This window comes from Bos javanicus, chromosome 17 (assembly GCF_032452875.1).
Source record: "Bos javanicus breed banteng chromosome 17, ARS-OSU_banteng_1.0, whole genome shotgun sequence".
Lineage (NCBI taxonomy): Eukaryota > Metazoa > Chordata > Mammalia > Artiodactyla > Bovidae > Bos > Bos javanicus.
Genome location: NC_083884.1, coordinates 64,594,238 through 64,606,574, shown reverse-complemented (window position 1 = coordinate 64,606,574; position 12,337 = coordinate 64,594,238). Strand labels below are relative to the sequence as shown.

At 42.2% G+C, this 12,337-nt stretch overlaps 1 protein-coding gene across 1 annotated transcript in view; it reads right to left on the bottom strand.

The window, feature by feature from the left end:
- The window catches only part of SVOP (SV2 related protein), a 73,297-nt gene extending 67,149 nt beyond the window's left edge, over positions 1-6,148 (bottom strand). The window contains exon 1 of the mRNA XM_061385129.1: positions 5,835-6,148. Coding sequence (XP_061241113.1) covers positions 5,835-5,869 — 35 coding nt within the window. The 5' untranslated portion in view covers positions 5,870-6,148. The remainder of the gene's footprint in view (positions 1-5,834) is intronic.
- Between the last annotated feature and the right edge of the window lie 6,189 nt (positions 6,149-12,337).

Below are 12,337 nucleotides of genomic sequence, written 5' to 3'. Positions count from 1 at the left end.
CTCATGAGGTGGCCAAAGTACTGGAGTTTCAGCTTTAGCATCATTCCTTCCAAAGAAATCCCAGGGCTGATCTCCTTCAGAATGGACTGGTTGGATCTCCTTGCAGTCCAAGGGACTCTCAACAGTCTTCTCCAACACCACAGTTCAAGAGCGTCAATTCTTTGGCGCTCAGCCTTCTTCACAGTCCAACTCTCACATCCATACATGACCACTGGAAAAACCATAGCCTTGACTAGACGGACCTTTGTTGACAAAGTAATGTCTCTGCTTTTCAATATGCTATCTAGGTTGGTCATAACTTTCCTTCCAAGAAGTAAACGTCTTTTAATTTCATAGCTGCAGTCACCATCTGCAGTGATTTTTGGAGCCCCCCCAAAAAATCTGACACTGTTTCCACTGTTTCCCCATCTATTTCCCATGAAGTGATGGGACCAGATGCCATGATCTTCGTTTTCTGAATGTTGAACTTTAAGCCAACGTTTTCACTCTTCTCTTTCACTTTCATCAAGAGGCATTTTAGTTCCTCTTCACTTTCTGCCATAAGGGTGGTGTCATCTGCACATCTGAGGTTATGGATATTTCTCCTGGCAATCTTGATTCCAGCTTGTGCTTCTTCCAGCCCAGCGTTTCTCATGATGTACTCTGCATATAAGTTAAATAAGCAGGGTGACAATATACAGCCTTGACGTACTCCTTTTCCTATTTGGAACCAGTCTGTTGTTCCATGTCCAGTTCTAACTGTTGCTTCCTGACCTGCATACAGGTTTCTCAAGAGGCAAGTCAGGTGGTCTGGTATTCCCGTCTCTTTCAGAATTTTCCACAGTTTATTGTGATTGACACAGTCAAAGGCTTTGGCATAGTCAATAAAGCAGAAATAGATGTTTAGATGGAGCTTAAAGGCAGAACCAAGAGAATTTCCTGACGGATTTCCTCAGTGAAATCTGAGGGAAGGAGGAGTCAAAATGGACTCCAAATGGGGTGGATGGAGTCACCATCAACTGGGAGAGGCTGAAAGAGGAGCGGAGTGCAGGAGGGATCAGACTTCAAGTTTGGACATGTGCTTCCGTTAGCTTTCATCAGGACATCTCAGGATTCTGAAAAGGAGACCGTGGCTTCCAGGTGCTTTGCTACTTGAACAAGCTGGAGGATGAGGGGGAAACATCCAGAGTGAAAGAAGACAAATAACGCTGGTACCAACCGGTGGAGCCCTTACGTGGAGCCGGGCACTGTGCTCGGGCTTCCCAGTGGTGACCTGCCTGATCCTCCCCGCCCCGCCATGCAGATATTGCTATTACCCCAGTGTTATAGATGAGCGCCCAACCATGGGGAGATGAAGTCACTAGGCCAGGGTCACCCAGATGGGAAGTGGCAGAGCCAGAGTTTGAACCCAGATCTGCCTGACTCAGAGCCCGCACTTTTACCCCAGAAGCCCCAGAGGAGTCAGAAGATTCATTGAGCTGATGGACTTAAGCTCAATCTTTATTTTTTTAATATTTATTTTTATGTTATTTATTGAGCTGTTCCAGGTCTTAGTTGCAGCATGCGGCCTCTTGACTTGCAGCATGCAAACTCCTAGTTGCGGCATGTGGGATCTAGTTCCCTGACCAGGGATCAAACCTAGGCCCCCTAGGTTTGGGAGCTTGGAGTCTTATCCACTGGACCACCAGGGAAGTCCCTAAGCTCGATCTTAAAAGACAGGGTTAGTAAGAAAGGAGAGAGTGGATCGAGCAAACACAAGATAAATGTCCAATTTCTTGTCCTTACTACAGGGTCCGGTGTGGCCTGGTCCCTGCCATCCTCTGCAGCCTTCCCTCTAGTCACTTGCTCGGCTCCACTGGCCTGATTTTGAGCTCTTCCCCTCACGCAGTTCCCACTATTGGAAATCTCCCTCCTATCTCTTCTCCTGGCTGACTTCTACACGTCTGGGGGTTCAACTCCAATGTCACTTCCTCCAAGAAGCCTTCTCTGATCTGCCTCTCTGCCATCTAGAACTATTCTTGTCGCATCTTCTACATTTGTGGAGAAAAGGGAACCCTCCTGTGCTGCTGGCAGGAATATAAACTGGTACAGCCACTATGGAGAACAGTATGGAGTTTCCTTAGAAAACTAAAAATAGAGTTACCATATGATCCAGCAATCCCACTCTTGGGCATATATTCAGATAAAACCATAATTCAAAAAGATAGATGCACCCCAGTGTTCATAGCAGCACTATTTATAACAGCCAAGAAGACATGGAAACAATTTAAGTGTCTGTCCATCGACAGATGAATGGATAAAGGAGATGTGGGGTATACACACAAAACAGAATACTACTCAGGCATTAAAAAAGAAGGAAATAATGCTAATTGCATTTGCAGCAAGGTGGATTATCATACTAGAGATGATCATACTAACTGAAGTAAGTAGCCCTTAGACAATTCTCATAATTATTGTGAAACTGTGTGTTCAATATTTGCTTCTCCCATCAGACCAGTGCTGTCCAATAGAACCTTCTGCAGTTCCAAAAGTACTCTGGGCCCAGGCTGTCACAATGGGGCTAAAGCAGCCGTGAACCACATGCAGCTACTGGGCACTTGAAATGCAACCAATGCAATGAAGGAACTGATTTTTCAAACATGACCTATTTTACCTACAAATCATATTTTATAATGTGTGTGCACGTGTCACTTCAGTCATGTCCGACTCTTCGCGCCTCTATGGCCTGTAGCCCTCCAGGCTCCTCTGTCCATGGGATTCTCTAGGCAAGAATACTGGAGTGGGCTGCCATGCCCTTCTCCAGGGGATCTTTCTGACGCAGGGGTTGAACCCTTGTCTTTTGTGTCTCCTGCACTGGTAGGTGGGTTCTTTACCATTAGCCTGGGAAGCCCACTGTGTATTATACATGGACATTATTTCATATACCAACTACATAATTTAAGTTTAAATAGCCACATGTGGCTAGTGGCTACTGTATTGGACACTGAAGCTCTAGCTGCGAGCTCCTTGAGGGCAAAGACCATATATCATATTTGGTTATAGAATTCCCCGATCTAGGATGATGCTCAGGAAAACTGTTAATGAATCAATGAATCAATGAATGGATGAACCAATCAATCAATGTAATGAATGAATGAATCAATGAATGGATGAACCAATCAATCAATGTAGTCTGCATAATTTGTTTTCATGAAAATCATCCTAGAAAGGGGAGATGCAGGAAAATCTGACTTGCACAAGACCTCACAATAAGGCCAAACTAGATACAAAATCCAGCCTTCTGAATCTCCTGTATGTAGTGCTGTGCCTGAGTGGACAGCAGCTGACAGGTGGAGGTTGTCTATGGTCTCACATGAGCCATCGCGGAGCTGTTCACGAAGGTACCTCCAAGTCCTGGGAAGGACTGTTTCTTAGACATCCTCACCCCCTTCCCCCTCCCCTGACCCTGTAAACAACTCAGTGGCTTGTAATCTATTAACACTTGGCTTCCCGCGAGACTGAGCCTGTTCCAAGGTCCACTCTTGCCAATCCTCTACAAGGCACTCTGATTTTTAAAAACCCCATATTTCTCTCAGGCAGTCTGTTGCCGGCAGTCTGTGAATAATATACACAGGGTGTGGTTTAAAAAACACCTATGTCGTGATGTGAAATCCACTCAGATTTACACAGCCGTTCCTTTTAATTTTTTTTTTTTTAATAAACGAATGTTAACATGTTTCAGGGATAATTTTGACCTCGTTCAAATGTAATTTGGGGGTTGTGGATTACATTCTGGGGGAATCCAGCAGAAAGAGTTATACGGATTTTGTTTTTACAAACTTTTTTTTAGACATCCTCATAATCATAATTTTATAAATTATTTTTCAGGTGTTCATATGTATTGATGTCTCTATCTGTCAGGCATTTGGCACACATGACCTCACATGATCTTCCCAACAAGCCTTTGAATCAAGTACTATTATGATTCCCATTTTATGGCTAAGGAAATTGAGTTTCAGAAAGGTTAAGCCACTTGTGCAAAGTCACACAGCCAGGAAGTGGCACAGTATGGATTTGAAGCCTAGTCTGTCTTATTCAAGAGCCAGTGCTCTTAGCTAGCACTCAATGGGGCCTCTCTAATAGATATTACATGTATTTATGTGTGTAAAAATCAGGAAAATAATCAAGAAACTTAACACTGGGGCTTGGGAAGAGAGAGACTTATTCTTGTGCTTCTTTTTGGACTTTATTCTATGTATATACTATTATTAGTATAAAAACTAAATTAATTTAAGCTTAAGTAAAATCCTCTTACTAGGTTTTACTTTTTTCTAATGAAGGAAGGACTTGTCACTCCAGTGTATGTCTATCTATTAGTAGATTAAATATACATTAATCTTTGAGTAATTTGCAAAGTTCACATGCCCTGACAGCATTTGAAAATTTAGTAAAACTGCAGTTCCAACATGTATCCTTATCCTGAATTCCAAATTTCATATTTTAGTTTCTGGATTATTTTTTTATTTCGGGGTAATAGGTTGGTTTTTAAACATATTTATTTTCAATGAAAATAAATGTTTTCCTTGAGAGATCTACACTCAGGTACATACATTTTTATGGATTCATAAATCGACTTTGGATATTATAACTGGGCATCTTTCAGCATTTGTGAAATAATGCCGTGTTACATAAGACAGGCCATTTGTAGATCAATTAATAAAAGCGTAAAAGTAAACATTTCATTAATTAAATTTTTTAATGCAAATTAATTTTACACTGAATGAGAAGTAGACATCTCAATACCCTTCAGTACTCAGAGCCTCAGAGAGCTGTAGCAGTCACACTAAAAGTCACTTGGGAATATTCCTCAGTGGTTTAGAGAGAGAGAGAGAGAAAAAAAAATTTTTTTTAAGTCAAGAAAATATACATACTAACAATAATGTATCCTTTCCAACAATTCCAAAGGAGTGTCTGCTTTTACCATCCAAGTGACCAATGCTTCTAAAAATTAAAACAAAGACCCCATTAATGTTCTTTTTGTTGCTCCATCTCCTACTCTTGGAATTTGCTTAACAAATCGCCATCAGCTTGAGGTTGGAGAATTTTGAATGCCCCTTTACGAGCCCTTTCCATTGCTTGACCGTATTTCCCCAAGATTTTCAGGGCCAATTTGATATCGTTAAAAAATTCCAGTCCTCTAAGCAGTGTATTCCTGAGTTCCCAAGGATAGCCGCTGACAGTGAGCCTCACTTAGCTAGCTGTTATAAAAACCTTTCATTCAGAAGAAGGCAAGAGGTTTCAGCAAAGATACACAGCCCTCTCATTCACACACTTCATAAACATCGGGGACTTCGCTGAAGCCTCCTCTCTAGGAAGGAATCCCAGCTTTTCAGAAACCGGTTTGCAACATCAGTTATCATTCCCTTCTAAAAGACCTTGCAGGAAAATTCGGAATTTCACAGCATAGGAGAAGGGCTGGAAAGGACCCATGTCATTGCACGGACTCATAAATTCACTCCACATTTCCAAACAGCAGCTAACGCTTTCTTAAAACACAGACCCTCCCAATCCCTTTAGGAGGAAGAGCAATTCCAGGGGAAAATATTACACGCTTAGGTCCCCGTTAAGATTCTGACGGATCTGAAAAAAAAAAAAAAAAAAAAAAACCGGACTGAGTCAGAGATAACAGAGGCTGAGCCGGTGGGGTTGGGAAAATGGCTTGTCTCCTCCAGGCCTGAGTCTCTCCCCCTGAAACCGTTCCCTTTAAATTCAGGAAGGCATGCCGAGATGCTCCCCTGCAGGTTTTCTCTCTCTCTCTCTTTTTTTTTTTTTAAAGAAAAGCCTGTCTGCCTCTGACTCGCCCCCAAGATACTCACGGCAGCTGCCTGAGCTGGAATAAGTCCTCCTCCATGTCCGCGCTGCGCCAGGACGAGCCCTGTTCATGGCCCTTACATGGTGGTGGTGGATGACGAGCACGCGCTCGGGGGCTTCAGCGTTAGGATGCCGGACCCGCGCGGCTGCCTCCCTCGGTGGCAGCTGTTCAGGGGAGGGAGCCGCCAGGGACCAGCCCACGAGACAAAGCCGCCGCCGCCAGGAGACCGCGGCGAGAGTGGGCGGAGAGGAGGCGGCGGAGGGCAGAGCGAGATGCGCGGGGAGAGGGGGCGGGGAGAGCCCTTCTGGTTAGCGAAATTTACAGGCTCTCTGGGGCTGGTGGTGATGCTCTGGGGTGCCGACAGGGCGCCCGCCAGCCTGTGAAATGGCCGTCTGGGTACCAATGAGGGCTCTTAGGTTGACGATGCCTCTCTGAAGGTTTGTTGTGTATAGGGATTCACTTAAGGTTGCCTTCGATATTCTTGAAAATCAGGCGGCTGTCACAAATGCAGAGAATGAAAAACAAAATTTCCATGCGTTGAAGCATTGTTTATTGAGCACCTGCTGTCCGCCAGGGCGTTCCTGGTGGCTCAGGGGTAAAGCATCCGCCCGCCAAAGCTGGGTTTGATCACTGGGTGGGGAAGATCCCCTGGAGTAAGGAAATGGCAGCCCACTCAAGCGTTCTTGCCTGGGAAATCCCATGGACAGAGGAGCCTGGCCGGCTGCAGTCCTTTGAGGTCTCAAAGAGTCAGACGCGACTTAACCACTAAACAGCCAAGGTGATAGTCACTGGGTAAATGGTAAGAGATTAAGTTAGACATGACATTGTCATCACGGAGATGAGATCTTGTGAAATGAATCAAGAAAAAAAAAATTGGGTAAGTTGAGTAGGAGAAAAGTCAAAGATCACCTGTTTATTTAAGGAGCATTTGTGAGTGATCTGTGCAGTTCTGGGGAATCAAAGATGAATAAAACCCAATTCCTGCCTTCAAATTCCTCTTTATCTTGTTCAGTGAGACCCCTCCCTCTTCCACTAGAATGTCTGCCCCCGCTCTGCCTCTGTAAGCTCCGTAAAGCTTTCTGATGTACCCCCAAGGGCCTGGAATAATAAAACTTTATTTATGGACACTGAAATTGAAATTTAATATTCCTCACTACACTCAACCCCAGGGCTTTGCTGTTGTGAGCACTCAATAAATGCTTGTTAAACTGAAAACAGACATCTTTCAAGTGAGGAGATTCAGTATCTTTTTTAAGCCATGAAGAGTTGGGATAATAATTTATATCAGAGCTGGCAAGTTGGAGGGTTATTGGTAAAGGCGTTAACTCACCCTGGTTTGCTCAGGACTTGAGTTATAGCACTGAAAGCTCTGTGTCCTGGAAAGTGCTGGGTCAGAAGCAAACCTTGACAATTGGTTGCTCTACAACTGTAAGCCAGAGAAGGGTTTTCATGCCTAAAGGGTTTTGAGTACCCTTAGGTGCAAGATTTCAAACTATAAGACTCTTTACATAAAACTATAAGACTCACAGGAGTAAGTCTTCATGACCTTCAATTAGGCAATGGTTTCATAGACACGACCTCAAAAAGCACAAGAGACAAAAGAAAAAAAAACCAGATATGCTGGGCTATATCAAAGTTAAAATCTCTTATGCTGCAAATAATACTATCAAGAAAGTGAAAAGACAACCCATAGAATAAGAGAAAATATTTGAAAATCGTATAACTAACAAGAGACTAACTCAAAATATGTAAAGAACTCTTGGAACTTAGTTCAGTTCAGTCGCTCAGTTGTGTCCGACTTTGTGACCCCATGAATCACAGCACGCCAGGCCTCCCTGTCCATCACCAACTCCCGGAGTTCACTCAGACTCACGTCCATCGAGTCAGTGATGCCATCCAGCCATCTCATCCTCTGTCGTCCCCTTCTCCTCCTGCCCCCAATCCCTCCCAGCATCAGAGTCTTTTCCAATGAGTCAACCCTTCGCAGGAGGTGGCCAAAGTACTGGAGTTTCAGCCTTAGAATCATTCCTTCCAAAGAAATCCCAGGGCTGATCTCCTTCAGAATGGACTGGTTGGATCTCCTTGCAGTCCAAGGGACTCTCAACAGTCTTCTCCAACACCACAGTTCAAAAGCATCAATTCTTCGGTGCTCAGCTTTCTTCACAGTCCAACTCTCACATCCATACATGACCACTGGAAAAACCATAGCCTTGACTAGACGGACCTTTGTTGGCAATGTGTTTGCTTTTGAATATGCTATCTAGGTTGGTCATAACTTTCCTTCCAAGGAGTAAGTGTTTTTTAATTTCATGGCTGCAGTCACCATCTGCAGTGATTTTGGAGCCCCCCAAAATAAAGTCTGCCACTGTTTCCCCTGTTTCCCCGTCTATTTCCCATGAAGTGATGGGACTGGATGCCATGATCTTCGTTTTCTGAATGTTGAGCTTTAAGCCAACGTTTTCACTCTTCTCTTTCACTTTCATCAAGAGGCTTTTGAGTTCTTCTTCACTGTCTGCCATAAGAGTGGTGTCATCTGCATATCTGAGGTTATTGATATTTCTCCCGGCAATCTTGATTCCAGCTTGTGTTTCTTCTAGTCCAACGTTTCTCATGATGTATTCTGCACATAAGTTAAATAAGCAGGGTGACAATATATAGCCTTGACGTACTCCTTTTCCTATTTGGAACCAGTCTGTTGTTCCATGTCCAGTTCTAACTGTTGCTTCCTGACCTGCATACAAATTTCTCAAGAGGCAGGTCAGGTGGTCTGGTATTCCCGTCTCTTTCAGAATTTTCCACAGTTTATTGTGATCCACACAGTCAAAGGCTTTGGCATAGTCAATAAAGCAGAAATAGATGTTTTTCTGGAACTCTCTTGCTTTTTCCATGATCCAGCAGATGTTGGCAATTTGATCTCTGGTTCCTCTGCCTTTTCTAAACCAGCTTGAACATCAGGAAGTTCATGGTTCACATATTGCTGAAGCCTGGCTTGGAGAATTTTGAGCATTACTTTACTAGCATGTGAGATGAGTGCAATTGTGGAACTTAGTAATAAAAGATAAATAACTCAATTTAAAATGGGCAAGAAATATGAATAGATATTTCTTCAAAGAAGACATGTAAATAGCCAATATGCACTTGGAAAGAAAAAGTGTAACAATACTGCAATCAAGATACAGAATGTTTCCATCATCCCCAAATTTCATCTCTGGCTGCTCAGACAACCGCTAATCTGCTTTTGTTACTATAGATTAATTTGTATTTTCTAGAATTTATGTAAACAGAATCATAAAGTACATATTCTTTTCTGTCTGACTTCTTCATTCAGCATGGCTTTGAGATTCATAAATGTTACCATTTTTTAATAGTGCATTCTTATTTATCACAGAGTAATATTCTATTGTGTGATATGCTACATTTTACTTATTTAGTCATCAATTAATGACCATTTAAAATTTTCCAAATTTGGAGCTCTTATGAATAAAGTAACTGTGAACATTCATATACAAGTCTTTCTGTAGATTTGCATTTTCATTTCTTTTGGATAAATAAATATTGAAGAGTGAAATGGTTGGGTCACTGTGGTAGGGTTATGTTTATCTTCATAGCAAACTGCTAGCTTTCCAAAGCATTTATTGTTGTTGTTTAGTAACTAAGTCGTGTCTGACTCTTTGTGACCCCATGGACTGTAGCCCCCCAGGCTCCTCTGTCCATGGGATTTCCCAGGCAAGAACACTGGAGTGGGTTGCCATTTCCTTCTCCAGGGGATCTTCCTCACCCAGGGCTGGAACCCACATTTCTTATATCTCCTTCATTGGCAGGCGTGTTCTTTCCCGCTAGTGCCACCTGGGAAGCACACGTATCATTTTACATCCCCATCAGTGATGTATCAGAGAGTTCCAGTTGCTTCAAATCCTTACCAACAAGCAGTATTGACCATTTCTTTAATTGTCATCACTCTAATATAGTGTACCGTGGTGTTAATTTTTGTTTCCCTCATGACAAATTATGTTGACCATATTTTCATGTACCTATTGGCCGTTTACATATCTTTTTTTGGTGTGCAATGTCTGTCCAAATATTTTGACAGTTTGGGGAAAATTGTGTGTCTTCTTACTGAATTGTAAGATATCTTTACACATTATGGATACAGGTCGTTGTTAGATGTGTGTACCTTTAAAATTTTCTGAAATTTGTTTCATACCTTTTCATTTTCTTAACAGTATCTTTCAAAGAAAATGTTTAAACTTAAATAAGATTGAGGTTACCAGATATTTTTTCTTTTCTAATTTGGGCTTTTGTGACCTAAGAAATCCTTGGGGTATTTATTTATTTATTTGGCTGTGCTGGGTCCTAGTTGTGGCAAATAAATCTTTGTTTATCTGAAGGTTGCAAATATTTTTCTCCTACAAGAAAACCTCCTTAGAGAGTTTTATAGTTTTAGCTTTTATGCTTAGGTCTGCGATCCATTTCCAGTAAGTCTGAGTGTTTCATTGCATTCTTTCACAATAATATGCCCTCTATATTTTAGGTATCCTTCCTTTTCTCTTGATCTCTATGGGTGATTTGGCCATGGAGGAACAGCGTATCTTGCAAAACTGTATGAATGGGAGGACCGGAGACAGGGCTTGCGTTCTGTGATAGCATTTGTGACCTTAGACAGGCCTGGGCACCTGTGCGTGGCTCAGTGTTCTCATCTGTAAGAGTGGCGCTGATCAGACCTTAGCCTGCCTGCTGCCCAAGAAGGCGGTGAGACTGGGAGGAGATGCTACAGGTGCCCGCACTTAGAACTGGTCCAACTTCAGAGGAAACGAGGGGTGCTATGGCTCTTATCATTTTCAGATAATCTCTGTTTCTATATCTCAGCATTTTACCTGAAATAGAGTGTGCTACACTTCATTCTGAGCGTAAGGAAGATGATTTTAGGTGATACATGGGATAAACAGTTATCCTACTTAAAATAAATACAGCTCCTTATTTTTATACATATTAGAAAAATGTATGTTGTCCAGATATGAAAACAAATTAAAAACAAAAGAAAATTTAAAATATTTATGTGATATAGGCACCCCAGTTAAAAAAAAACAAAGCTAATTAGATTAAATAGTAAAGGTGATGTCTGGATATGACCACAAAAATTTAGGATGTTATCCAAACAACAGCAGTTTGTCAAAATACAGAAGCGTGAGTATCACACTGATACCTTCTAATACATTGGGCTGAGATGGAGCCAAGAACGTGCACCTTTTTTTGTTGTTATTTTCATTCATTTTATTTTTTAGATTCCACATATAAGTGAAAAATATACAGTATTTGTCTTCCTCTGTCTGGCTTATTTCATTATCTGTAATATCCTTCAGGCCCATCCACATTGTTGTAAATGGCCAATTTTTGTTCTTTTTTATGGCTGAGTAATATTCCACATCTTTATCCATTCATCTGTTGATGGACACTTAGGTTGCTTCCATTTCTTGGCTATTGTGAGTAAATGAATAATACTGCTATGAACATTGGGGTGCATATATCTTTTCAAATTAGTATTTTTGTTTTCTCAGGATATATACCCAGGAGTGGAATTGCTGGATCATATGGCAACTCTAATTTTAGTTTTTTAAGCAAGCTCTGTACTGGGAGAAATATCAATAACCTCAGATATGCAGATGACACCACCCTTATGGCAGAAAGTGAAGAGGAACTCAAAAGCCTCTTGATAAAAGTGAAAGAGGAGAGTGAAAAAGTTGGCTTAAAGATCAACATTCAGAAAACGAAGATCATGGCATCCGGTCCCATCACTTCATGGGAAATAGATGGGGAAACAGTGGAAACAGTGGCAGACTTTATTTTTGGGGGCTCCAAAATCACTGCAGATGGTGAGTGCAGCCATGAAATTAAAAAACGCTTACTCCTTGGAAGGAAAATTATGACCAGCCTAGATAGCATATTCAAAAGCAGAGACATTACTTTGTCAACAAAGGTCCGTGTAGTCAAGGCTATGGTTTTTCCTGTGGTCATGTATGGATGTGAGAGTTGGACTGTGAAGAAGGCTGAGCGCCAAAGAATTGATGCTTTTGAACTGTGGTGTTGGAGAAGACTGTTGAGAGTCCCTTGGACTGCAAGGAGATCCAACCAGTCCATTCTGAAGGAGATCAGCCCTGGGATTTCTTTGGAAGGAATGATGCTAAAGCTGAAACTCCAGTACTTTGGCCACCTCCTGTGAAGGGTTGACTCATTGGAAAAGACTGTGATGCTGGGAGGGATTAGGGGCAGGAGGAGAAGGGGACGACAGAGGATGAGATGGCTGGATGGCATCACTGACTCGATGGATGTGAGTCTGAGTGAACTCTGGGAGTTGGTGATGGACAGGGAGGCCTGGCGTGCTGGGATTCATGGGGTCGCAAAGAGTCGGACATGACTGAGCAACTGAACTGAACTGTACTGTTTTCCATAGTGACCACACCTATTTACATTCCCTACAAGAGTGTATGAGCAGGGACCTGCACTTTTAAC